This window comes from Lepidochelys kempii, chromosome 6 (genome assembly GCF_965140285.1).
Source record: "Lepidochelys kempii isolate rLepKem1 chromosome 6, rLepKem1.hap1, whole genome shotgun sequence".
NCBI classification, from domain to species: Eukaryota; Metazoa; Chordata; order Testudines; family Cheloniidae; genus Lepidochelys; species Lepidochelys kempii.
Window position 1 is genome coordinate 20,244,870 of NC_136385.1, and position 27,210 is coordinate 20,272,079.

The 27,210-nt window shown below is 59.9% G+C and overlaps 1 protein-coding gene across 4 annotated transcripts in view; it reads left to right on the top strand.

Annotated features, from left to right (window-relative positions):
• Positions 1-27,210, top strand: part of B4GALNT4 (beta-1,4-N-acetyl-galactosaminyltransferase 4) — a 125,316-nt gene that overhangs the window by 60,908 nt on the left and 37,198 nt on the right. For all 4 annotated transcript variants that reach the window (XR_012159301.2, XM_073347009.2, XM_078853147.1 and 1 more), the window contains exons 2-6: positions 6,608-6,723; positions 19,447-19,557; positions 24,619-24,714; positions 25,214-25,304; positions 26,468-26,568. Coding sequence is in view for 3 of the 4 variants with exons in the window: in XM_073347009.2 (XP_073203110.2) it covers positions 6,608-6,723; positions 19,447-19,557; positions 24,619-24,714; positions 25,214-25,304; positions 26,468-26,568 (515 nt within the window). In the remaining variant the exon portion in view is untranslated. The remainder of the gene's footprint in view (positions 1-6,607; positions 6,724-19,446; positions 19,558-24,618; positions 24,715-25,213; positions 25,305-26,467; positions 26,569-27,210) is intronic.

Here is a 27,210-nt window from a genome sequence, read left to right on the forward strand (position 1 = left end):
CAGCCACTCTGCCACCTTGGACTGAAAGGCTTCAAGAACTGGTGCGTTGCTGCAGTCAAGGAAAGATGTGCGAGGTGCCTATTCGCTGACCATTCTTTTTGTCTGTGGCACTTGCAGACTGGGGCTGCAGGTCCGAAATTGGTCTTCGGTCTCATCTCAGGACCCGCAATAAGTGACTGTAGCTCATCCGTCGAACTCGACAGGAGACTCCATCGTCACGCGGCAGCAAGTCTCAGAGCCCGGGTCAGCTGACTCGGGCTTGCGGGGCTGGTGCTACGGAGCTAAAAATAGCAATGTGGGCGTCCCTGCTTGGGCTCGGAGACCCTTCCCCCGGTGGGATTTCAGAGCCCAGGCTCCAGCCCGAGCCCCATATCTACACTGCTGTTTTTAGCCCTGTAGCACGAGTCAGTTGACCCAGGCTCTGAGACTCAGCACCACAAGTCTTTGCAGTGTAGGTATGCTCGCGGGGGGCCCGGCATAGATGTGGGGAAGCCAGGCTTGTTCTGCTCCATGCTATGCAATGCAGAAGGAGATCCTGCCACCCAGACTCTCTCTCACCCACAAAACTGATGCTCGGCTAACCCTGGAGGTGGAATGCTGGAGCAGTGCCTACACCCTGCTCTGGGCACCTCAGCTTGTGTCGCAGCAAGGCTGCGCTTGTGTGTGTGTCTCTCTCTCTCAGGAGTGCAGGGGTGGGGGCTAGGAACCTACAGCAGCCAAGGAGTCCCTGCCCATCCATCCCCCCTGTCACTCCTCTCCCAGAGCAGAGCAGGCCTGCCAGGACCAGTGCTGCCAGGATACGAGCCTGCCTGAACCTCTGCCCGGCCCTTGAACTGGACCCCCAGCGAGGGTCAACCCCATTCAGCTGCGCTTCTCCAACCTTTGCCAGGCAAGATCCTCGAGGGCATCCTCCCCAGTGCTAAAGGCTCTGCAAGGCCTAGCTACGCCGTCCGTGACACCGGTTGGGCTTGATCCCTCGTTCCCGGGCGCCCAGTGTCACCCTTTGTTTCGGGGCAAGTGGCGGCATTCTGCTCGCTGGGGCAGCTGAGGGGCTGAGAGAGGTGCAGGAGAGCGGGAAACGGGGCCTTGAGGGGCGCTGGGTTGGCACTTATATTAATAACTTAAAAGAAGGGCTAGAGGGTCCAGCGCCCTCCGCAGGGGCAAGGGGTGTGGAAAGCAGTGAGGTCTAGCTGCAGCCGGTAGAGCCTGCCAGTGTGCCTCTGAGGGTGGCCGGGGAGCTGAACCTCTGAGCGAGAAAGTGACGTGTGGGAGCATGGTGCCTCCTGCTTGTTTCCCATGACCTGCCTCTCTCTCTCTCTAGTTTATGGCCATTTAGTTCTCTCCCCGTCAGGCGCATTCATGGAGCAGAGCATCGAACGCAGCTTTATGCTGGCGATCACGGGTTCTAAGCACCCGCCTCATATGGTTCCTCTACGCAAAAACACCCAGGCAGCTCCACAATTGGCTCTGCCCACTCTGCTATGTGAAAACAAACTCCTCACTCCCCTGCCTTCTGCCCGGCGTGATCCCTCACTTCCCCCTCCTAGCAACCCTGGTTAGGTTCCAGATCTTCCCGTTCACTGGAAAGGCTCGGAGGTGTCAGTTACACAGGTCTGAGGGGTAGAGGGTGCATTAGTGAACAGCTAATCCATTTTCAAAATCCCTGCCATGTTATTCTTGGGAAGCCGATTATTTTAATACTGTAAGTAGAGACTTGTATAAACCTCCCTTTGCTCAGCAGAGCAGAAGGATCAGTATTAAAAAAAAAACTCTGGAGGGAAATTTTTACCTTGGAAATCATTATTATGCCACGCTGCCAGGGAGCAGGTTGAGAGCTCTGCTGTCAGGGATGCCTTGGGAACTGGACACCTGGCTCTGGGCTCCTTTGAGAGCCTGCTTCGAAGCTCTCCACTCCAACCAGCGTCCAGGGTTGTTTTGCCACTCAAGCGGAACCAGTGGCAGAGTTGGGCCTGGAACCCCAGAGTCCTGCCCGTGGTCTGACCGCTAGACACACATCCGGACAGGGGTCCTCCCTTTCTAGTGGGATGGAGCTCCAGGCCCACCTGGGCTAGTGAGAGGAGACACGGGGGGCAGCTTGTGCTTTCCTGTGTGAAGCCTGAGTCTTGACGCTTCAGAGAGAGTTTGGGGGCTTGTCTGGTTTTTGGGTGTGAATGGGGCCTGGGTGGCAGCCCCCCATGGATCCCCAGCTCAGAGAGAGTCTCTACTGTTCTCCCAGCGTCTCCGAGGCCGGGGTTGGGACCAGGATTGATGCCCGGAGCGGGCAGCCCTTTCCAGGCCACTTAGCCTGAGTGAGAGCTGTGTTTGCAGAGTCCTCCTCCCAGGAGCAATTGATTGAGTCCTTCCCTCCTTCAAGTGTGGTAAATGTGAGCTTGAATGATGGGGGCTCTCCGGCAAAAAGACTCGGCTCCTGCAGGACAGCTCTCTCCTGCCAATATGCAATTACAGAGCTGGGCCAGCTGCTGTGGCCAAACCTCCCCCAGCAGGCTGAGAAACGCTCTCCAGACCCTGGCTGGGGTGACTGCCCCCCCTCCTCAGTGCTACTCATGTTGCCTAGCGAGTGCTGCCCAGAGAGCCCCACGGACCAGGGAGGGGCCTGAGCCCTGTCTGCATCAGATCCAAACGTCCCCATAGGATCCAGGGTTCTGGTTCAGTCCCATCGCTATTGCAGATCTGGGACCCATGGAGACCACAGGCCCTGCCCAGCCATGCTCAGCCTCCTGCAGCAGATCGCTTGGCGTCCCAGTGGAGCGTGGCATGCTGGGAAAGCAAGCATTGCCTCCACGGGCTGCTCCTGTTGGGGTTAAGGGTCAGGGCGGGTGCCCGAGGTGTGGCCCTGGATGGAGTTTGGGGCCCTGTCTTGACGCTGGGCATGGGAGCCATTTTAGGAGGCCCCCTCTGGATGGGAAGGAAGTGGATCAGAAAGGACCGGAGCCCCGTGGGATCCCACAGGCCCAGTCCCCTCTAGCCCCAAGCTGGTTTCCTCTTTGTTTGGCTCGTTACTGAAGGGGGAGGGGGTGTTTCGAGCCCCGGGCTGCACCTGCCGCTCTGTAGATTGCGATGTGCTTAGCGCGGTGGCTGCCATGGCGGCTTTGATGTGCCGCCCCTGCTGCTCCCCTCTCCCTGGAAGCCTGCCGCGGGCGGGGTCATCCGAAACCCGAAATGGATGCTCTTGCTGCAGCTGAGTTGGCCGCCTGCCTCCCCAAGGGCCAGAGAAGCCTGCCCTGGGAAGGGGCCCCTGGGCCGCACCCCTCTCGGGTTCAGGATGCGACGCAAGGGACAGAGAGAGAAACCTTCTGGGGCCTTCCCCTCTCACCGTCCCCAGGGTGGGGCAAACTTCCCAGCACGGGGCACTGAGAAGGGGGTTAAGGGCAGGGCTGGGATTGTCCCACTCGACCTCAGCGACAAGAGCCCATGTGTGGGGGCAGCCGCGGCAGTCGCCCATGCAGGGTGTTTCCTGCCCCCAGGGGACAGGAGTGTTGGTCGAGGGCTGTGAGAGCACCCCAGCCCAAGCCCTGCACTCCTGCCGCCCCCAGGGCTGTCGGGGCCGGGGGATCTGGCTGTGGGCGTGGGGGGTGATGGATGCTGCGAACCCAGGGGCCGTCGGGGCTGGGGAATCCACTGTGTGCCTTGCTGGGGACAGCTGGGGGAGAAACAGGAGTGTTAGAAGAAGTGCTCCCCCCTCTGTGCTGCAGTGCTGTGGGGCAGGCAGCAGCTGGCCAGCTGGGTGCACGGGGGCCCCGCTGCCCCATCTCTGGGGCTGGATGCTCAGCCATGGAGCCAGGAGCCTGCAGCTCATCCCTGCTCTTACGTCAGGGCTGCAGGCTGGGCTACCTTAGGTGTAATTAAAGCTGACACTGATGAGCCGCTGCAAGCCGCTCGGCACAGATGTGGTGAAGGAGCCCTGGCCAAAGAGCAGTGCCCTCTGCTCCCCTGCCTCCTCCCCCCCAGTGCCAGGGCCAGCCCCTCTGTCTGCATGGCACATGCCTCCCGGGACCAGGGCAACCCCTTCCCCTGCAGCCCCTCTCCAGGCGAGTGCTCAGCCCCCAGAGACACATGCCCTCTGCCCCACACTGCCTGGGCTCTGGGGAGGCCCCCTCTCTCCGTCAGCTGCTCTAGCCCTGCCCTGGCTGCATGCTCTGTGCCATCACCTGGCCCTGATACTCCCCCAGCAGTGTCTGCTGTGAGGCAGGATGTCCCAGGTGCCGGGGGCTCCCCCTCCAAGGCTGTGGCAGGGCCAGCAGGTGACAGCAGCTGCTCTGGGCGGGGCATTGAAAGCTATTCAGTGGGGCCTGGGTATTGCCACCTGTCCCAGATTCTGCTTCTCTTGGTGTCCCCCCGTGTGCCCAGCCCAAAGGCTGAGAGAGCCCAAGGCAGCTGGGTTAAGCTGGTGGCCCAAGCACGGCTGGTGGTCTGAGGAGGCATTTGTGGTGGCCACTGAGCTCAGACCTCATCTGCAGAGAGCAGCCGGGACGCAGCAGCTGTGCACCAAAAATAATCTCAGAACTTGGCAAAAGTTCCCAGGGCCCCAAGACCACGTCCTGGCCTGGCCCTGCCTGACGTGTGTCCTGGTCCCATTTAACTTAATTGGCAGCTTGCGTTCAGGAGAGGCCACCACTGAAATAGCAGGGGAGCCTGGGGGCACTTTGGGGGCCACTGGCAAAGCTGTGTGGTGGGGAGGGAGCAGGCTACAGCTGGGGTGCATGGGCAGAGCTGGGTGGGGTCCGGGGCTGGGATAGCTGATGGTGGGGGCACTGCAGGTCAGCACTGGGGTTCATGGGCAGAGCTGGGTGGGGCCCGGGGCTGGGATAACCGGGGGGTGGGGGGCCTGCAGGTCAGCACTGGGGTTCATGGGCAGAGCTGGGTGGGGCCCGGGGCTGGGATACCAGGGGGCTGCATGTCAGCACTGGGGTTCATGGGCAGAGCTGAGTTGAGCACCCAGGTGAAGCTGCAGGTCATGGATGAAGCAGCCCTGAGCGTGTCCTAGCACTTCCCTCAGCTGCCTCTGGTTCTAGCTAGTGCCCCCTCATGGGCTCCCTCTGGGCACCCAGGTACGTGTCATTTGATTTTATCAGCCAGTCACACAGGGGAGCTGGGGTGGATGGGTGCTGGGGGGCGTCTCTGGTGCCGGTGCATCTTGCCGAGCGGGCGGGGGAGAGTGTCTCGGGAGGCTGCTGGTGGATGGTGAAGGGGCACCACTGGCTGTGGCAATAGATCCTGGTGCAGGGTCCCACTGTGCAGCGTTCTTACTGGTGCTCCTGGGTGCTCAGAGAGGGCGTGAGCTGCGTAACTCTCCTGCGTGCGGTTCTGGTCTCCTCAGCTCCAAAGAGGTATACTGGAATTGTTCAAGGTATAGAGAAGGGCAACAGAAATGCTGAGGGGTCTGGAACAGCTTCCCCGTGAGGAGAGATCCACAGCTAAGGTAGATCCGATCAGTTGGTGTAGAGTGGGGAGTATGTTTTCCATTACTTCACATTGCTCAACACTGAATTTCATCTGCCATGTTGTTGCCCAGTCACCCAGTTTAGTGAGATCCCTTTGTAACTCTCTGCAGTCTGCTTTGGACTTCACTATCTTGAGTCATTTGTATCAGCTGCACATTTTGCCACCTCGTTGCTTACCCCCTTTTCCAGATCATTCGGTGTCCTGGTCCCAGGACAGACCCCTGGGGGACACCACTATTTACCTCTCTCCATTCTGAAAACTGACCATCGATTCCTACCCTTGTTTCCTATCTTTTAACTGGTTACCGATCCATGAGAGGACCTTCCCTTTTATCCTAAGGACTCTCCAGTTCCTTCAGACCCCCACTCCTAACTGGCAGCCTTGGATTCTCTTAGCTGTTTGACAATCGCCTATGCCAGGCCCTACCCCCTGGGGGTACAAGGAGCAGAGCACCACGGGGGGTGAAATGGGATCTAGCTGTTTCTATTGCAGGAGCCCCTAGGAGTGCCCCAGGCCTGGGCCAGAACCCTGTTGTGCAAGGCGCTGTATAGACCCACAATGGAAGGATGGTCCCTGCCCTGTTAGGCTCTGGTTTGGGAGAGTGTCCCACCCGGCATCCTGGTGCCTGCCAGATACACACCACCGCATGTCTTCCTCTCCCCCCGGGTCCCCGTCAGTGACTGGGTTTCCTGGTCAGGGCTGAGCCAGGGTGTAGCTCTGTTGCCACTAGAGATTTAGGCTCTGCTTTTCAAACTTGGGTGCCTAAAGTTAACCCTCCCATGGGCCCCTGCGGCCAGCGGGACCCCCGGGTGCTAGTGCCTCTGAGAATCAGGTCGTTGATTTGGGCGTCCTCCGTGCAGCACCCAAGTCTGAAAATGTCAGCCAGGGCTTTTCTGTGGTGCTGGGAGGAAGGTGGCCGCTGCAGAAGGAACAGACTGGCCCTGGCTATGGACGGGGCTGTGGACTGAGCCCACGACAGACACAGGTGGTGGTGCTGGTAGCTCAGACCTGGGTGCTCCTTGGCACTGCGCCGGGGGGCAGAGTCCCCTTCCCATCTCCCCAGGGCCGCGGTGGGTGGGTGCTGGCTTGCCGGCCAGGGCGCTGTAGTCTCATGTGCCCCGCTGCGTCTGTTTGTTGTTTGCAGATGGTGAGAGGCTGGGTGAGGTGACAGACGCTGGCAGGCGTGTGGCCGGGGCCCGGGCAGCGGTTCAGCAGAGAAAGGCCGAAGACTCCAGCGAGAGCCGGGAGGATGAGCAGATGGTAATCACAGGCTGGCCTGTCTTCTCTCTGTTAAATGGGAAATGAGCTCCTAGTGGCTCCAGTTCTGGGCTGGAGGCGCCTAGGGGCTGTAGCCGTGTGCGTGCTGGGGGAGGGGGCCGATGCACCTTGGGATCGCCCTGCATGGGTTCCTGGTGCCCCTGGAGCTGGGCTGGCAAAGGGGTCTCCCCATTGATGCTGCCCGGACACAGAGGGTGCCCTGAGGGAGGCAGGGGTCCTGTGAAGAGAAGGGGGATAGCTCTGGTGGGAAACCCATAGTGGGGGGGCATAGGATGGCCCCGGTAGGAAGTAAAAACAGGAGTCCTTAGGGGATTGTGCTGTTGGAAGCCACGTAGGCATGTGTGTGTTGGTTCCTATGGATCCATCCCCCTGACGATGTGTGTGGGGATCTCTGACGGGATCCCTGGGTCGGAATGCTCACTGTGCTGTCCGGGGGTCCCGATGAGGAGCCCTCTTGGCAAGCACATGGCAGGAGGTGTGGGGCAGCCCCTGCTTGGCATCGCCCTGTTGGGAAGCACAGAGTAGGGGTAGGGCACCGCTCAGCCTGCCCTGGGAGATAACACGAGGTGGGGAGCAGGGAGGGGGCTGTGGCAGTGGGGTTGGGTCTCCAGGTGGCCTTGCCCTGTTGGAAGGTCGTGGGGGCCGGCCCATCGGATGGAGCCCGGGGCTGGGGGTGGTTGAACTGGACGTGGCTGGAATCTCCGGGGCCAAGAGCCCGGCTGTTGTCTGAGCACAGTGAGCTGCTCCTGACGTTACTGAAGGGGGAGGGGGTGTTTCGAGCCCCGGGCTGCACCTGCCGCTCTGTAGATTGCGATGTGCTTAGCGCGGTGGCTGCCATGGCGGCTTTGATGTGCCGCCCCTGCTGCTCCCCTCTCCCTGGAAGCCTGCCGCGGGCGGGGTCATCCGAAACCCGAAATGGATGCTCTTGCTGCAGCTGAGTTGGCCGCCTGCCTCCCCAAGGGCCAGAGAAGCCTGCCCTGGGAAGGGGCCCCTGGGCCGCACCCCTCTCGGGTTCAGGATGCGACGCAAGGGACGGAGAGAGAAACCTGCTGGGGCCTTCCCCTCTCACCGTCCCCAGGGTGGGGCGAACTTCCCAGCACGGGGCACTGAGAAGGGGGTTAGGGGCAGGGCTGGGATTGTCCCACTCGACCTCAGCGACGAGAGCCTGTGTGTGGGGGCAGCCGCGGCAGTCGCCCATGCAGGGTGTTTCCTGCCCCCAGGGGACAGGAGTGTTGGTCGAGGGCTGTGAGAGCTCCCCAGCCCAAGCCCTGCACTCCTGCCGCCTCCAGGGCTGTCAGGGCCGGGGGATCTGGCTGTGGGCCTCTGGGGCTGGAGGGTACCTGGGCGCTGCTGCTGTACTAGCCCTTCCCGGGGCCTGCCCTGCGCCATGCAGCGCCCCTCGCCCAGGGCAGCGCAAGGAGCACGTTGGGGCTGGCTTGCTCCTCCAGGACAGTGCCATTGGGGCTCGGGCAGGCTCCGAGCCAGGCTTGGCAGCGTGGGAGCCCAGCGGAAGGAAAGCTCACATTTCACTGCCTGACAGTGATGCTTCATTTCCCCTCATTGCGATAACCGTGACGTTGACCGATCGCTGCCCCTTTCCTGAGGCATTGGCAGCCACGGCACTGGCATGGCAATCATGTGCCTGCAATTAGCACAGGGTGTGGAAAGACTGGCATGCCACACGCAGAGACCTGGGTTAATGGAGCCCTGTGCTGGCCCTAGCTAACTGCAGACTCTGTACAGGGCAGAGCAATGGACCGTCTACAGCCAAGGCCACTTCCAGGGGGTTTAGATATCAGAGCCAACTCCATCTCCCTCCAGAATGCAGCTAATCTGGACAATTCAGGCCGGGGCCATTTCTTCCTGGCCAAGCTGCTGCCCTGAAGCATGAGGATTGAGAGCTCTTGAAATGCTGATACTGGTGCAAACGTCCAGCCTGCTCTTCTGCCCTTTGCACACCCTTGACGTGAGGCTACCAAAGCATCTGATTAAAGTGGGTCTGTAGCATCCTCTCTGACACACCCAGAGAAGTGGAGACAGTGAGAGATCGGCACGACTTGCGGGTCAACCAGGGAACAGGAGTAGAACTCAGGTGTCCGGACACCCAGTTCCCTGCTGTATCCACTAGACAAAGTAAACCTCTGTCAGATGTTCCTACATGGTTTCCAAGCCATCAGCCTTGCCCTGCTGCAGGGAGTCCCACAGGTTTCTTATCATGGCACAACAGAGATATTTCCTTTTAGCCACATTTCATGTGTCGCCTCCGCTGGATCGCACCCCCCTTTGTGTTCTAGGGTTGGGGCAGCAGGAAAGCCTGCTTGGCGTGGTCTATCCCAGCTATTTCCTCTCATCTTTTGCACCCTGACCAGCCCTGCTGTCTCCCTCACCTCCTGCCTGATCCCTCCCCTTCCCTCTGAGGCTCTGCCTGCATCTGTTCCCCTTCTGTGCTGTTCGGAGAGGAAGGACCAGCCCTGACGGCACTGGACAAGGTGCGGGCATCGCGTGGTCTCAGGCCATGGAAGCAGCTTCGGTGCCCTTCTCTGTCCCATGCTTGCTGGCGGGGGGAGCACCCCTGGGGCACTAATGGCTCTTCTTCCCTGGGGGGATGGAGAGAGGCCAGAGCTGAACACTTAGCTTCTCTGTGGCTTTGGCCCCCGTCTCATCTCGGGGACGTCACTGGAGCACAGGTGGCTGTTAAGCGGGACCCAGCCAGTGGTCCTGGGCGGCTGCTTCTCGCCCCCGTCTGCTTGCCTCCCCCAGTGCAGCCAGGTTCTCTACACGCCACGCTGCAGCCTCTGGCATGGGGATCTGTGTGGTGCTGCCCTTCCCCAGCCCCACGCATTGAACTACAGAGCATAGATTGGGTGCTGTGCATGGGCCCCTTCCTGCCCCAGCTCTCTCTGCTGAGCCGAGGCAGCCAGAGGGTGATCTCTTGGTGCACGTCCTCCCTGGCTGTGTGAGAACAAGGAGGGTTGGCTGAAAATCAGGTGGCAGGCTCCTGCAGGGGTTACCAAGGGAACTGAAATCGCTCCTGAGCTGGGTGCAGAGACAGGACCCCGGTTTTGGCTGCAAAGGTTGCCAGTGCTGCGGCCCATCAGACAGCGCTACCCAGTCTCCAGCGCGGAATCGGCACAGTCGTAGGGTGCCCCCGCAGGGTGTTCCTGAGCAGAAACCCTGAGCGTCTCCTGCCCTGTCACCTGACCGTCTCAAACTGCTTTGCAGGCCCTACTGACCTGTGGGAGGCAGGTGGGGATGTGGGGGGTGCAACTCTCCCTGCCAGCCAGGGTGGGGCGGGGCTGCCTCAAAGCAAAGCCCCATTGCCTGTTCTCCATCATCCCATCAATTCAGTGGTGGTGGCCCCCTGAGCAAGGCCGGGAGGGGCATCTCACAGAGCCCTGAACATAACACGCCCCGTCTTCCCGCCAGCACTGTAAGCAAACAGGAGAGTTGTCCCGCCAGCAGCTGCCAGCTCAGGGGAGCCAGGCTGTGAATTGCTGCCTCTGTCAGGGCAGGGAGGGGGAAATTTCACTGGTTGGAAAGACAAACAGCCATGGCTGAAATAGCTCCCTGGACCCAAAGCAAACCAATCGGGCTAAAAACACCCAGAGATGGAAAACTGGAGCCCAGAGCGGTTGAAACTCGGCGGTGTGTTAATTACAGAGGCTGCCGTCCACAGGCAGCTCCTTATAGCTAGGGCAAGGCAGTGCCCAGCCCCTCCTCCAGCAGAGCCCCTCGCTCTCCCTAGCCATGGCACGGCGCCATCGCAGCCCCGCTGTGGCAGGGGACAGAGAAGCTTTTATCTGCTACAGCTCAGCCGCCCCGGAGTGGAGAGAGCCATTTATTTGGGTTTCCCGAGCGTGTGCTGCTAATGAGAGCCAGCTGCACGCTAGGCAGCCATGAGATGGCAAGAAATAGGCTTGTTCAATGTGGGCCGCAGTCGATGCGGCTTCCCCCCTTTGGTGTGTATCAGTCCAGCGCCACGTGGCCGGATCCCACCCATCATCTCCCTCCCTCCCGCAGGGCCTGCGCCACGGGGCGGGGGGCAACGATCTTGTGGCACCGGGGAGCTCTCACCATCCCCGGGGACCCCAGCGAATCCTCCAGAAGTCGGCACGGAAGTGCCACCGAGTTTTGGAACCAGCGCGTGGGAGGGACTTGGACGGCGCTCGTACCAGCTGCCCCCTCCGCCGCCCTGCGCTGACACCTTCAGACCCCCCCGTCCCCCACCCGCAGCAGCACATCTTCCAAAGGCTGCTCCAGAATTCGGGCTAAACTTTCCAAGGGAGCGGAAGGAATTCTTCCTTTCAAACAATCAAAGCCTAATTATGCCGCCTGTCTAATCACGTTTTCAGAGGGCATTGTTCCCCTCCTCTGGGGCTTTAATTAGTTCGTTCAGACAAAGTTTGCTAATTACTTCTGTAGTGCCACGCCTCCTAATGGGCTCCTCTTTGTTTACAGCATTTATCTGTCTCCGCTCCGGCGTGTGATGCACTTGTTACCTTCCCAGCTGGCCACAGCAGTGGCCCTCCCTGGAGTCTCCAGGGGCTGCCCTCTTGCTTGGTCCCTTCAGCCTCTGCGGCCCGATGCGCTCAGGGAACCTTTGCTCACTGTCCCCCAGCAGCAGGGGTCTCTGGAGAAGCCGGGGCTGGAGAGGAAGGCTGGCCTTGGGAGGTCTGGGTTCGACTCCCACCTCTGCCACAGACTCCCTGAGTGTCCCTGTGCCTCGGTTCCCCATCTGTAAAACGGGGATGGTTTGTAGTGTCTGTCTGGCCCTTACTGTGCTGTGTACGGGGCCTGGTGTGATGGGGCTCCCAGGGCAGCCTGGGCTCTTGGCTTGCCTACAAATAATGAATAGCTCAGCATTGTCAATTCCAGTAGCACATGGAGGCCCCGATCAAGATCAGGGTCCGGCTGTGCCAGGCACTGCATAGACACAGATTAAAAGACTAGGAGCCCCCCACACACTACTTCCTTTTCCTCCCCTCTCTCCATCTTTTCTCCTCCTCCCTACTTCCCTCATGTCCCTGCTCTCGCTAACTTCCTGCGTCTGAGTCCCTGTGCCAGGGCACCACCGCCACGCCTCACATCCCCAGCTGTGAAATGCCCGGCACCTGTGTGGGTGTATCTCTGTAAACAGGGCAGGACACCCAGCATGGGCTAGGACCTGGCATGCAGGACTGGGAGCTGGGAGATGCAGGTTGTCAGATGGATGCAGCCAGGGACTCGCTCAGTGACCTTGGGCAAGTCACTTCTCCCCCTCCATGCCCATGTTTGTGCTGCCCGTGGATGGCCCGAGTGTTCCTAGTCTCCCCCAAGGTGGGTTGTGTCAGGAGCAGGGCGAGCTCTGGAGAGGGGGTCATTGGAGCTTTCGTCTTCCCTGTCGCACTCAAGAGTGGGATGCTATTTTTTCTGTCCCGTCCATTTTTCTTTGCCATCTTAGAACCGCAGGTGCCCAGGTAATTAAATCAAACCCACAGCATGGAGCCTGCCAGGGGCCAGCATCAGCAACTGAAGGGCCACTGGGGGCATAAGTCTAGACAGACTTCCCCCCGGGCCATCATTACGAGGGGCTGTGGCTCGGCTGGGAGCCAAAGCTAGACAATTCAGACTGGCAATAAGGCACCCATTTTTACCAGCGAGGGTAATTAGCCCCTGGAACAATTTACAGAGGCTTGTGGTGGATTCTCCAGCACTGGCCATTTTAAAGTCCAGGTTGGAGGTTATCCTGAAAGCTCTGCTCTAGGAATTATTTCGGGGCAGTGCATTGGTCTGTGACCCACAGGAGCTCAGCCCAGATGATCGCAGTGGGCCTTTCTGGCCTTGGAATCTATTAATCTGTGTTCCAAAGGCTCGGGGGACAATGACCAGCTGCCAGAGTCTTCCAAAAGCCCCCGAGAATGCCAAGTGGGAGGCGATTAATAGGCCCTAGAGAGGATGAAAGAAGAAACCACTGGTATCCAAGGGGAAGGGTTCAGAGCATTTTAGACCTCCCCTTCTCCCATCATTAGTTCCCTCCAAGGCCCAGTGTCTCTGATCCCCTGAGCCACACTGCCTTTGGATCCCCTGCTCCACTGCTTGCTTCTAAATCACTGCAGAGCCAGACGGGAGTGGGTAATATGAACAAAACCGGCTTCAAAAACCTGCCCCGCTCTCCGCCTTCACTTCAGCAATCTCCTGCGTGGGAAGCAGTCTGGCTGCTGGATTCACCCACCCCTGGGGTCCATCCATGCAGAAGAGAGTCCCCAGTCCATAGCAAACCTTCAGGTCTCTTTTCGCAGTGCAGCTCACTGAACGTGCACCGGGCAGAAGGTTTGGTGCCAGAGAGGTTTCTGTGGGCGATGTCCCTTCAGTGGCTCTGTCTCTCCTGCGGTTACCATGGATGGGGCTTTAATTTTTGCAAGGTGCCTTTGGAGATGCTGCAGGATCTGCCTGTCGGAAATGGTGCACAGGAAATGGCCAGGCATGCAGGTGCCATATGTATGCACCTGCCACCTCTGTCTCCAGCTGGGGAGGGTGGGAGCACAACTGATCCACAAGGGGTCTCGTCTGCAGATGTCCCAGTTGCAAGCTGGACTCCAGCCCAAGCCCCAGGCCCATGAGTTGAACTCTGGTCCCCCGCTCAGAGAGACCCGATGAATCTCCCTCCGCTGGCAGCAGATGGAAAACTTCAAGGAGCAAATGGAAACAAAGAAATGTGTGGGACGTTTTGTCCACTCTCCTGCACACTCACGGCAATGGCACTCCCGTCCGCCATGAGAGAGCAAGAGAATTGCCCCCACAGGAGCGGGTCTGCTTCTGAGCACTGGAGGGCAGTGCCGTGTACCAACAGGGCATGGTAAATGACAAGCACCCGTTCAGAAAGCTCTACCAGATGCTGCTCCGCTTGGCCAGCAGGGCTCTGTGGGCCCTGCTTGGCTGGGTGTACCTTGACGAGGTCCTACCGCTGGAGGCTCGGTGCTGGAAGAAGCTGTGGTGAAAGGGGGAGCTCCCAGCTCTTCTGAAATGAATACCTCTTGAGAGATCAGCTTGCAGTAAAAGCCGTGCATGGCCCAGTGCTTAAAGGGCTGAGCGAGATGCTGCAGGGGGCCCCTCTTGGAAGAGAAGTGGGGTGACACCCCCAGGACAAGCTGTCCTGGTTAATAACAGACTGCTGGCGCAGTGTGGCGGGCCCAGAGAGAGGCATAGGAATTACTGCACTGTCCATGCTGATCGGCACAATTGAATCAATCCCGAGTTGTGGCGTGAAGGCGAGCGCCAGCCTAGTCCCTCTAAATTGTGAGACACACACCTGCAATTGAATTAGCCCGATCCCTTTAAAAGGAAGAGGAGAACCAGAAAGGAATCCCGCCTCCGGGTGGCCTGTTCCATAGCCCAGTGACTTACCGCAGGGGTGACTGGGCGGGGGGCGTGCCCTGTTTCAGCCAGTGGGCAAATGTCACCCCCGCGCCTCCCTTCTGCTCCAGCCACTGGGTGCCCTGGCTCTGCTCTGCCAAGTTCTCCGTGGCAATGGAGGGTGGGCTGGGCTTCTTTTGTTCCCAGCACTGGGGACCAGTCCCTTGGGGATAACAGAGGCCCCCCCCCCCCAGAAGCACTGTTGCGTCACCCCCGGTACGGGGGCAGCGTGAGCCGTATCAGGCGAGATCTCCAGTCCCAGTGGACTCCCCCACCAGCTGTGTTCACTGCAGGGCTAACAGCATCACAGGCAGGGCCCAGGGACCTTACGTGCCAAGGAAAGGGGAGTCTCCTTGAGAGAGACCCTGGCTTGTCAAGCAGGAGCAACCATTCAGACTTCCTGCCCCTTCTCTCTGCAAGCAGCTCCTCATACAGCATCAGGAGCTGGCAACTTCCTCCCGCCCCGAGTTCTGGGCAGACTGTATCTCTGCCTTTGCTGAGCCCAGTGGGGCATTCACTGGCAATGCCAGCCGGGGGGAAGAAGGGTGGGCTTGTTATTAAGGCACTGGAGTGGGAGTCAGGAGATCAGGGTTCAATTTCTGGCTCTGCCACGTGCTTCCTGTGTGACCTTGGGCAAGTCACTTGGCCTCTTTGGGCCCTAGTTGCCTCATATGGAGAATGAGGCTAATGAGAGCCCAGCCTCCGAGGGAGCGTAGGGAGGCCAAGAAATAAATACAAGCCAAGCCGTGATGCTGGGAATGGCTGGTGTGGGGAGCAGCCCTGGGGCCTGGGACAGCAATGACGCACCAAGGTGAATGTTGGTTGTGATGGGATCGCAGCTGAGCAGCCAGCGAGTGGAAATGGTGAATGGATGGATTACCGATACCACTTACTGCCCACTATCAATTAGCCAGAGCCCGATCGATAAGTCCCACCTCAGAGCCAGACGCTCATCGAGCAAATCAGTGCTTAGACAGAGCGGAAAGGGAGAACCGGGGTGGGAATGTGGAATGTCCCCAAAACCAGCTCCCTGCCGGCTTCATAAGGCTGGGCCCCCAGTCAGGGAGAGTCGGTGAGGCGCCCTGGGCTGGTGCAGCGCGAACCCTCCGCTGCGGTAATGATGACTCAAACCTTCTCATTGCCACTGAGGCTCTTTAATGGGGGTAGCTGTGGCAGAGGGGGCTGAGCTCCCCATTGCAGGGCACTGGGTACAGGGCCCTATGGGTAACGCTGGCCAGCAAATCCACGTCAGCTGCCCTAGGGGAATAAAACAGATCTGTGCCTCTGCCCAGCTCCAGCAAGCACCTCACACTCCGGGTGCCAGAGAAACTATCAATAATAATCACATCCCCTTCTCCAGCTGCCTTAACGTTTACACAGGGAATAGTTTCCCCGCTTGCTTCTCCTGGCTGCACAGACTAGCTACTTATTAACCCTTCGCCCACAGGCAGCTGCTCTCACCAGCCAGCAAAGACCCCCACCTCACTTGGTGATTGGCAAAGAGACATTCCCATCTGGGATTCCCAGCCCCCCAGTTAGCCCAGGATGTTACATCAGAGCCCCTGTCTATCTCTTTGGCTGGAATTGGTGTCAGCCAGAGTATGCTGATCATAGAATCCTAGAATCTCAGGGTTGGAGGAGACCTCAGGAGGTCATCTAGTCCAACCCCCTGCTCAAAGCAGGACCAACCCCAACTAAATCATCCCAGCCAGGGCTTTGTCAAGCTGGGCCTTAAAGACCTCAAAGGATGGAGATACCACCACCTCCCTAGGTAACCCATTCCAGTGCTTCACCCTCCCCCTAGTGAAATAATGTTTCCTAATATCCAACCTAGACCTCCCCCACTGCAACTTGAGACCATTGCTCCTCGTTCTTGTTCTTGTTCTGATCACCTGCCCCCTCTCAGTTTCCAATAGACCAGCCTGTTTGTCAGCTTTTCAAAGCGTTCGCCTTGACGGTGGAAGAGCCGGTTCTCTGCCTGACAGGGAATTGTTGAGTGGAATCCCTTCTAGTGAGGAGAAAGGGGGATTTTTTGGGGGGGGGGGTGCGTCTGCATGTTTGTTTAAAGTAAAACAAAAATCTAACCAGCCATTGTTTTGAACAAGGCAGCAGGGAAAACAGGTGAGGTTGGAAGCAGCTGAGCCCAGCCCTGGAGGTCAGCCTCTCGGAGGAGCGGTGCCTTTATAGTAACGTGATGCCAGCCTTGGCTATGGCACAGGTGTGGGGATGGTGTCACAAATAACTGTTAGACCCGCCCTAGCGAAACAGACTGGAGGTGTCTGCAATATACGAACCAACTCCCGATTCTCCAGGTCTGCGGCTGTATATGAGGGATTGTTGTCACTCTCTGTGAACAGGGAGTGACTGTAGCCAACCGCCCGAGCTGGAGATCAATAGCTCTGTGCACAAAAAGCCTCAGGTGGCTTGTGTATTTTTGTCCAGGTGGCTCCTTGTGCTCCTTTGGCCTTGGGAAAAATGTTCAGTGGAGTCCAGTGACAGCCCCGGGGTTTGAGCTCCCTGTCAGCCAAGCTGCTCAAGGACAAGTTCGTGAATAGCAGCTTGTGTGCTCCATCAACGACTGCATCTGTGTCTCTGTGACCCAGGTGTACGTTACCTGTTACAGCCCCGAACGCCAGCAGCCCCGGGGGTGGGGGGTGGGGGGGCATCCATTTCCGAAGGCCACAGCGCTCTGTCCCCTGCTGCCCTGGGATCCCACGCTCTGTCGGCCCTTGTCTGTTTCTTGCCGTGCTGTGAAACTGACGTGACGTATCCGGAGAAAAGGGAGACATGGAGCAGATGGAAACGCTCTCTCCTCCCTGGTGCTGCGGGGCAGGACCCACGCCACTCGCCAAAGCCAACTAGAGTTTGTACGTGGAGCCCTGATGGCCCCATGCTCATGCCCTTGCACGAGCGTTACACCAGTGAACTACAGAACGTGGGTAGTGACCAGGCTGGTGTCTCCCGGGCTCTGCTTCCAGGGAATGCACTCGAGCAGTCACTCACAGCCTGCTTGCCCCCTTCACATTTAATGTCTTGAGAGTAGCTCTCATAAACCAGTAACCTGTCCCCCCACTTTTCTGAGCTTTTCCCCCTCACACCCACTGAGCCTATTCATCTTATCCCACATCCTGCGCGAGTTTCCTGTGGCCTCCAAGGCACAAGACCACCCCTTATTTCACTGGCTGCCGGGAGACGCTGGGATTGGATGGGGATCAGCTCAGAGTAACTGCGGTTAGCTGGGGTTGACCTGCGCTTTTATTCTTCCTCCACACCCAGCGTCTGGATCAAGCTCACCGGTGCTGCTGCTGGCAGACGGATCGCCTCAGGAGAGGGGGATGGAATCCAGAGCAGTGTCTGGGGAAAGGTCGCGGACAGCAAAGACTGTGAGCCCATCCTGAGACCTATCAAATAGCAGCTATCCGCCAGCATCAGGCTGCGCCAGGGGATATAGCGACACAAAGAGAGCACCTCTCATCAGAGGGCCTCTCACCCGGTGCTGGATAGCAGGGGTCGGGATTGTGCTTTGCCCCTTTTACAGATGGGGAAACCAAGGCACCGAGCGGTTAAGTGAGTTTTCCGAGTTTGCGCAGTGGGTTACTGTGAATCAGGGCTGGGACCCCCTGTCATGACGCCCTGTACTAGTCTCCCCACTGCTGCACACCGCAAATGGAGCCTCTTCTTTCCAGAGCCTGTGAAGATCTTCCAGGGCCATAGGGCCCCGTCTCCCCGCCCTCCTGCCTGCACGTTGCATTTGCACTGTGTCCCCTGGGGCCGCCCGAGCTTGGGCCACGCAGGCCACCAGCCAGATTCCTTCCCCAGCTGCCATGGACCCAAACAGCGCTGCTCCGGGGCTGGCTGGGCAGCCGCGCTGGAGTGTCTGCAGCTCCAGGCTCCGTCCCTGCTTCCCTCCCCGCGCTGGGCGCAGCTGGCTGGGAATTAATTCCACCAGACAGGGAGCTTGACAAGGAGTCGTTTATCATGGGCTGAGGCGCTTTGTTTCCTTCTCGAGTACCCCAGTCGCCACGGTAATTTGTCTCCATGTAATGAGGAGCGCATGGCACAAGCGGATTGGGGCAGGCTTGGTTTATCGCCTGCCTCCCTCTGCCTCATCCCTGCGCATGCCAGGAAAGTGGGCAGCAGGGAGCACCCCTGTCTGCATTCATCTTCCCCATGCAGCCCTCTTCTCCGCCCGCCTGCTTTGACCTGCCCCTGCTTTGAAATCCACCTCTGCCGGCACAGCCTTCGGATGGTCATTGGCACCGGACTTTGAATTAGCAGGCCTCACGGCGCCTGGTCCCATTGGCCCATCCCCTGTTTCGCTGAGCACATACCATTTGCTCTTAGTCAGTCTCCCATCCCTGGGCGGCTCCTCCCTCTCTAGGGGTAGCTACCTTTGCTCCCTCAACTTCCCTGCCGCTAGGAACGAACCCACATGCCGGGAGATGGCTCCGGCTAGTACAGAGCATGGACAACTCCCTCCTCTGGCTTCCTTTCCTTTAATGGATACATGTAACCATAACATGCTCAATCTGTCTGCTTCCCTCCTCTTGGCTGAGCCGGAAGTGACAGCGATCACCATTGCTGTTATCACCCTGTCGAGTTACATGCTTGTCTCTGGTCTCATGCTTGGGCTGTAAGCTCTGTGGGGTGGGGGCTGTCTCTGTTGGGGATACATTGCACCTTGCTCAGTGGGGCCCGGATCCCTTAGTTGGGCCTCTCCATGCTGCTGCAATACAAATGATCCCCAAGAACAGTCCTGTGCCGTTGTTCGTGTTTCGGGGTGCTGGGGAGGTGCCCGAGGCCATCTCTAGGTTAGACAGGAAAGTTCTCTGCTCTCCCACACACACAGGGCCCCCGGCCCCGTCGCCTGGGTGTTGGCCGCTCACAAGAGATGTTTAGATCCCCTGGCCCTTCTTGCAGATGAGTCAGCCCTGCCAGCCGCCCCGTTAAGGTCGTTCCAATTAACCAGCCTGAAATTCCCCCCTGGAGGTGGGATTCGTCTTCACCGTCTGCCCTGAGCCGTCCTGCGGCATGGCGGTGGGGCACTGAGCTGCGCGGCCTTCGGCCTCAGGAGGAGGCCGCGTTTCCGGGCGGGGAAATGCTCCATTGGGCCAAAAGCTCTGCTGGGGGAAAGTGGTCCCACTCCACCGATGGCAGCGCCGCTGGTCCTGGACACCCGTGGAGAATTGGGCCGGGTGATCGGAAAGCCTGTTGGCGCGTTAGGTGTCGGTGTCACCCATTTTCCCTCCTCCTTTTGCCCTGGCCCCTCCCCGGGATGCTGCTCTCTCACCTTGTCCTCGGTTTCCCCCGCAGGGCGAAGGGCAGGGCTTTGATGGCTGGCTCTCCAGAGGCCCAGGGGTGGATGGAGCCGGGAGGCCCCCCAGGCTGAACGTGACCAAGCGTGTTCTGCCGTGGAATGAGCAGGTGAGCTGGGCAGGGCACGTCTTTGGGGCAAGTCGCGAGGGGCGGGGGGAAGCCGTCCTCGCTGAATGCGCGGGAGCCGCGGAGACAGCGCTGGGGCAGGGGGACAGGCGTAGGAGAACTTGCGAGATCATCAAACAGCTTTTCCCCTCTGACTGATTCTGCCGGCGCAGTGCTGGGTTAATGGAAAGGTGCGCACAGCTGGTGGCCGCTCTCGTTTTCCATGGGGGTCAAGGCCTCCCTCCATGTGAGCTCCCGGCCTGGCAGGCCGGCGTTGTGACCGCGTCAGCCACCCAGCTGGGGGAGAGCAGAAGCCGTGGAGTTCTTCATCCATCATGGCTCGGGGTAGGAAACGCCGCCAGCAGGCAGCTTGGCCCAGGCCCCCTTTGCGCTGCCCTCCAGCAGAGCTGGAGTAAGAGCAGGCCTCGGGCCAGAGCTCCACAGCGCGGCCTGAAACCTGTGCCAGGCATCTCTCTGCCTAACGAGCTCATGCCGTATGCCAGCGGCGTCTCCGCTGCCTCTGCCCCCCTGGGGCAGGGGAATCTCTGAGAGACCCGGGGCTGTAGCTGGGAGGGGCTTGTTAGCCCAGTGTGGTCAGGAAGTGGGGGTGCTGAGAGCTCCAGGACCAGATCCAATGGCCTATTAGACGCCTCGGGAGGTTAGTCCCGCGTCCTGCAATGTGTTTGGTGGATGTAGCGACACCCTGGGGGCGGGGGGGGCGAGGCCTCTGCTGGGAGCTCTTAGAACTTGGAGAGAGCAACCGGGGCTGCAGATCAGCACGCTGTGACCTGGTGGGGTGCTGTGGCTGGCATCCGCCACTGAGAGGGGAGTGGCTCTCACCTTGCCGGTCTCTGCTGCTCCCCGATATCGTGGGTCAGATCCCCATCCAGCCGGGCTACCCCGATCGAGGACTGGCCCTGGATCGCAAGCGTGGCAATAACCCCAAAGGCGTACGGGCCAAAGTGGACTAGGCTCTAGTTCCACCCGATCCCGAGGGCTGTGAGGGGCAGTAAACCCTCTGGGACGGCAGCCCTGCAAGCGAAGGCAGCCATTGCCTGGGGTGTGGAAGCGTCCCCACACCTGATGCTGCACACCTCCCCTGATGGTTCCCAGACGGCGAGAGCTCCCCGTTTTGGGGGTTATTGTTCGTTGGCACATGGCGAAAAGCCCCTTTCTGTGCCACAGCTGCGGTTCAGCGGGTATCGAAGGCCCAGCGTGGTCGGCACCGCTGTAGTGGGGTGGCTGTTGGGGCATCATGGTTGTTGGCAGAGCTGGTGCGATGTGGCGCTGGGCAGAGTGGACCTGGCGAGGCTCTTGGCAGGGCATAGCTGGTGAAGCTGTAGGGGCGTGGCACGTGGTGTGGTTGTTACAGCTGGCGGGGGTGGCTGCTGGCAGGGTGTGGGAGTTGGCACAGCAGGTGGGATGTGGCCATGGCAGAGTAGGCATGGCATGGCTGTTGGCAGGGCGTGGTTGGTGGAGTTCTAGGGACAAGGCACAAGATGTGGTTGTTAGAGCTGGCGGGGTGTGGCTATTGGCAGGTCAGGGCAGTTGGCACAGCTGCTGGGAGGCTGTGGTGGTGGGCACGGCTGGTGATAGGGCATGGTGGGGTTGGCACGGCTGGTGGCAGGGCATGGCGGTTGGCAGAGGAGGCAGGACATGGCAGGGTGGGCACGGCTGGTGGCAGGGCATGGTGGGGTTGGCACGGCTGGTGGCAGGGCATGGGAGTTGGCAGAGGAGGCAGGACATGGCAGGGTTGGCACAGCTGGTGGCAGGGCATGGTGGGGTTGGCACGGCTGGTGGCAGGGCATGGTGGGGTGGGCACGGCTGATGGCAAGGCATGGCGGTTGGCAGAGGAGGCAGGGCACGGCGGGGTTGGCACGGCTGATGGCAAGGCATGGCGGTTGGCAGAGGAGGCAGGGCACGGCGGGGTTGGCACGGCTGGTGGGAGGGCATGGTGGGGTTGGCACGGCTGGTGGCAGGGCATGGTGGGGTGGGCACAGCTGGTGGCAGGGCATGGCGGTTGGCAGAGGAGGCAGGGCACGGCGGGGTTGGCACGGCTGATGGCAAGGCATGGCGGTTGGCAGAGGAGGCAGGGCACGGCGGGGTTGGCACGGCTGGTGGCAGGGCATGGGAGTTGGCAGAGGAGGCAGGACATGGCAGGGTTGGCACAGCTGGTGGCAGGGCATGGTGGGTTGGCACGGCTGGTGGCAGGGCACGGCGGGGTGGGCACGGCTGATGGCAAGGCATGGCGGTTGGCAGAGGAGGCAGGGCACGGCGGGGTTGGCACGGCTGATGGCAAGGCATGGCGGTTGGCAGAGGAGGCAGGGCACGGCGGGGTTGGCACGGCTGGTGGCAGGGCATGGGAGTTGGCAGAGGAGGCAGGACATGGCAGGGTTGGCACAGCTGGTGGCAGGGCATGGTGGGGTTGGCACGGCTGGTGGCAGGGCACGGCGGGGTGGGCACGGCTGATGGCAAGGCATGGCGGTTGGCAGAGGAGGCAGGGCACGGCGGGGTTGGCACGGCTGATGGCAAGGCATGGCGGTTGGCAGAGGAGGCAGGGCACGGCGGGGTTGGCACGGCTGGTGGGAGGGCGTGATGGGGTTGGCAGAGCGGACATGGCTCTTGGCAGGGAATTTTTCCCTGCTGGTGCTCTTCTGAGGCCACTGAGCGGACAGGCGCGGGAGCTGGTGGCGGCAGCGAGCCATGGCAGTGATCGACGCGGCAGATGATGGTGGAGCAGATAGTGGTCACGCTTCCCCGGCAAGGGGGGGCTGTGCAGTGAGCGAGCCCCCTGGCTATGCCTGAGCGGGAGGGGAGGCATTAATAACACCGCTTGTGTTAATGGGAGCCGGGACCTTGGAGTCCATTGTCCCGCTGCGTCCCCGCCGCACAGACAGCCTGGAGATTCGGCTTCTCTAGTGATTGCAAGTGGGGGCAGCTCTAGGAGGCGGGGACCCGGCACTCAATTCTTAGCTGCTTTGACCCCGACCGCAGCCCTGACGTGAAAGCCAGCAGCAGGGAGGAGAGCTGCAAGCCCTTGGGGAGGGGGGCATTGCACAGCCGACTGGACCGGAGAGCGGGTAGGGAGCCCTTGGCTGTGCCGGCTCTCGTGGTTAGCTGGCTCCCTTTGATCTCCAGGGCAGGGCTCAGGGGTCCCTGTCTCCCCACCCACCATTCCCAGTCTCAGTGTGCTGCCAGGCGCCGAGACCTCCCGAGGCACCCAGGGCTGGGGCTGTGCATGGCCAGGGCAGTGTGTGCCCGTGCGGAGTGACTGGAGACTGCTGGGACTGCTCCCCAGAGACGCTGCCCCCTTCCCCTCCCCTGTGCCCCTGCCACCCCGGGAAGTGTCTTAGTCCACAGGCCTGCTCCAAGCCTATCACTGCGTCCCTGCCTTCCTGCCTCTTCAGCTGCCCTTGGCCCCACCCCCTCTCCTTCCTCCCCAGCTGCAGGGCCTGGCCAGTGTCCAAGGGCACGTGTGGAGCGGCGGTCACTGCAGGCAGCTGGCACGTGGGGGCCGGGGCACCAGCTGGGAGGGTGCCCCATAGCAGCATGTTGGGGATGAAGGGATGCTGTGGGATTTGACCGACCATCTCAATAAACCCACAGCAGACACTGGGATCCCTCTTCTGCCTCAGAGTCACCCCGGTGACATGAGCCGTCCCGCCATCGGCCTTGTCCATCAGTCACAGCTCTGGAGCTCTGCCACCCACAGGCCTTTCCAGGCCACGGCATGCGGGAGATGGGCAGGGTGGTGGGCAGCACCAGCCCCAGATCTCTCCTCTGCTCCCTGCCAGCATCCACCCTAGGGAACGACTGGGTTCTCCTCAGAGCCTTTGGAAAGGGAATAACGGCACCCAGCTTCCCAGCCACTTTCCTGTGTGTCCTGCCCTCCTGAGCATGGCCAGTGCCCAGGGATCCTGGCCTTTCGAACCCCTGCCTGGGATCCCCCTGCACGGGCCTGATTTCAGCCAGTCTGGCACATGCTAGTGGTGGCCTCTGACGGGAGGCCCACCAGGAGCTGGGAACTCTGCTTCGCTCGCTCCTCTGCTGTGCTCGGCCTGGGCCTGGGGGTGTAAACAGGAACTCTCTGGTGTCTGCTTTGCAGGGCCTATTCATTAGGTGATGAGTCTGGTACAGCCCCAGGGGGGAGCTGCCACTCAGATTCCTACTTTTAGCTCTGGGAGTCCCCAGTTGAGTCCTTGATGGGTTGGCCAAGACGGCGGCCATCCCACTTCACAGGAGGGGGGTGGCCAAAAATACAAAGACAGAGGGGAAAGAAAAGGGGGTCAAGGGTGGAACAATCCCTGGGTCCCTACCCGTGGGGCCCAGCCGGCCCAGGAAGGAGCAGGAGTGGGACGGCTGGTCAGGGTCTGATCTCTGGAACTTGAGCTGTGTCTAGGGCATTTAGGACATGGTGCTAGGCCCGTTGCTGGCAGCTGGCTTTCCCATCAGCCAGGAATTGGCGGTATCCGCGGGGGGCAGACTTCTAAGACCTGCTGTAGACTGGGGATTTGCCCCGGTTTGAGCCACCAGTGCATTTGTGCCCTGCTGTGGCTGCGTGGGAGAGCTCGGGAGTGGCTGAAGACAGCGCCAGGGCTGGGGAGCTGGCGTGGCTTAAACTGAAACTGATCTTCCTTTGAGCTGGCAGTAACATGGGCTGGCTGAGGAACCTGGGGCTGCTCTGACCCCTGGTGCAGCCTGGCCGGGTGGGCAGGTAACGGGTGTTTAAAAACATGCAATGCTCCAGAAAAACAGCAACCTGCACCCACGTTTCCCCTGGAGCGCAGGCGGGGGCATGTGCTGCTGGGCTGCGTGCCCCCTTCCCTTCCACGGCCCCCTGAGCTGCTCCCCTCCCGGTGTGCTGGCCCCAGCCTTGGTCTGGTGTTGTGCAGCTCTGAGCCCTGGTGTAGCGGGGTCTGATCTGGCGCCCATGGGGATCTCTCCACGGCCTCGGGTGGGATTCGGGCGTGGCCTTTGGCCGGCGATGGGGAGGTGCACGTGAGCCGGTGGGAGCCCGGCCCAGGACGTGCTCTCACGCCCCCGTGGGGGCTGTCCATTCTGCAGTACAAGGGGAAGGCGAACCTTCACGTCTTCGAGGACTGGTGCGGAGGGGCCGTGAGGCACCTGAGGAAGAACCTGCACTTCCCACTCTTTCCCCACGTGAGTACAGGCCCCTCACTGGGTCGCAGCTGCACCGTCCCTCCCCTCGGCTCGGCTTGGCTGGGGGTCGCTGGCTGATCTGCTCTGGCCGGTACCTTTGTTTGCCAGAGTGTTTGGCTTCCTGAGGGCCTGACCCAAAGCCCATTGCAGTGCGGGGGAGCCTGTGAGTTGGGGATCCCCTAGGGACTGATCCTGGACAGATAACTCCTGTGGGATCCATGGGACCTCTCTCTGGGCGGAATTTCCCTCCGTCAGGAGGCCCGCTCAAGCCCCATGTGGGGTGTCAAAAGTGTGGGACTGAAGTGGGCCCGAGGCCGCTGCCCTGATGGTGGAATTTCACCCTCTCTAGGGACCCGGCGGGGCTGTGGGGCAGAGGCGGGGCTGTGGGGCACACTCCTCTGCCTCCCCCAGGAGTGTGGGTGCTTGTGTGACCCGGCCCAGAGCGAGGCCTGGGTGTGATGTGTCCCTCTCTCTCTCTCCCTCATCCCGGCATGTGCAGACCCGCACCACGGTGAAGAAGCTGGCTGTGTCGCCCAAGTGGAAGAACTACGGGCTGCGGATCTTTGGGTACATCCACCCCTTCAAGGATGGTGAGCATCTCCCCTGCCCCCCACCTATCAGGACTGGGCTGGGCTTGAGGGCTGCACCGAACCACTGCCTCTTACCTTTCGCCCTTGCCTACCTCTCGGGCAGGGGTGTTCAGAGTCTTCTAAACTCGAAGGCCAGAAGAGAGCCTGAGATGATTCATGCAGCTTTGGGAACTCCGTAAAGCTACGCCCCCTTCTCACTCGCAGGCACAAGGCAGGAGCAGCCATGTAGCTTCAGGGATCCCATACCACTCCCCCGCACCAGCCCAGACGGCTCTGAGGTACAGAGAGCAACCTCCGATCCTTCCCGGGACAGCAGCGTAGCTGCAGAGTGCCCTGGCAGGGACCCCTAATTTAGCAAGTTACACAGGTGTTGCTGACCCAGCCACCATCACCACCCCACCTCCCCGTTGTCCCGCAGTGCGGGGAACGTCCGTCACCCCTGCTCACCTGCCGCCATTCCACACCGTAACCTGTGGGTCTTGGGGATTTTCGTCAGGGGCAGCTGCTGCTACTTTGCTCCATTGCTGTTCTGGTCGCCCCATCTCAAAAAAGATATATTAGGATTGGAAAAAATACCGAGAAGGGCAACAAAAGTGATTAGCTTTTGGAACAGCTTCTGTAGGAGGAGAGATTAAAAAGGCAGGAACTGTTCATCTTGGAAAAAAGCGGTCTATAAAATCGTGACTGGTGTGGGGAAAGTGAATAAGGAATTGTTATTTACTCCTTCCCATAACACAAGATTGAGGTGTCACCCAATGAAATTAATAGCCTGAAAACAAACATAGGGAAGTAGTTCTTCACACAACACACAGTCTAACTGGGCAACGCATTGCCAGGAGATTTTGTGAAGGCCTTGTGAAAGCATAACTGCTTTCAGAAAAAATGACTGAAGTCCCTGGAGGAGAGGTCCATCAATGACTATTAGCCAAGATGGTCAGGGACGCAACCCCACATTCGGGTGTCCCTAAGCCTCTGACTGCCAGAAGCTGGGCCTGGACAACAAGGGACAACAATAATTGCCCTGTTCTGTTAATTCCCAGTGAAGCACCTGGCATTGGCCACAGCCGGTAGACAGGGTACTGGGTTAGAGGAACCATTGGCCTGACCCAGTATGGCCATTCTTTGGGCTTATATTAACGACTACGTTCTTCCTTGCTCCACAGGGGACTTCCAATTTTCCGTAGCGTCGGACGACAACTCGGAGTTCTGGCTCAGCTCTGATGAGATCCCAGCCAATGCCCGGCTGGTGGCATTTGTGGGCAAGGTACCGATCTCCTCTCAACTACTCCTCTATCCCCTGGCAGCACTCAGCCTATGCAGTGAACGCTCCTGGGCTCGTCCCTCTGGGTAGCAACGCTCTTTATTATTTCCCCGCAACTAATGCCATCTGCTGGGAGAGGAGGAGCCTGTGCTGGGATGCTAAAGTGCAAATGGAGCCGGGATAATTGCCAGTGGGATCCATAGAAAACCTGAGCAAATCCAGCTGTGACCGTCACATCTGGAGGCCACATTGTCACGACCAGAGCCTGGGATACCAAACGCCATCGTGCATGGGTGTTCAGGCTCTGCGTCACGGCCGCAGCGCTGCAGTAGGGCTGGAGCAGCTCTCTCACACAAGCTGCTTGTGCTCTTCACCTTAGAGATGTCCCGCAAACTCTGGGACTGAAATGGCTCTGCCTTGCTCTGATCCTGGAGAGTGAATCTGTTCTTGGGCACCAAGCCTGGCGAGAGAGTCTGGCCAGCTGTTTAGGCGAATAAGGAAACTCTGGGAACAGGGGGCTTTTCTTCCCCTTCCCGGAAAGCTTTGGGGGTTTGCCCTTTAATAAGTCTGATGAGCGTGGATTGGAAACCGTGCTCTCGCTCGGCTCAGGCTTTGCGTTGCTGCCCTGGGAAGATGCACAGGGTA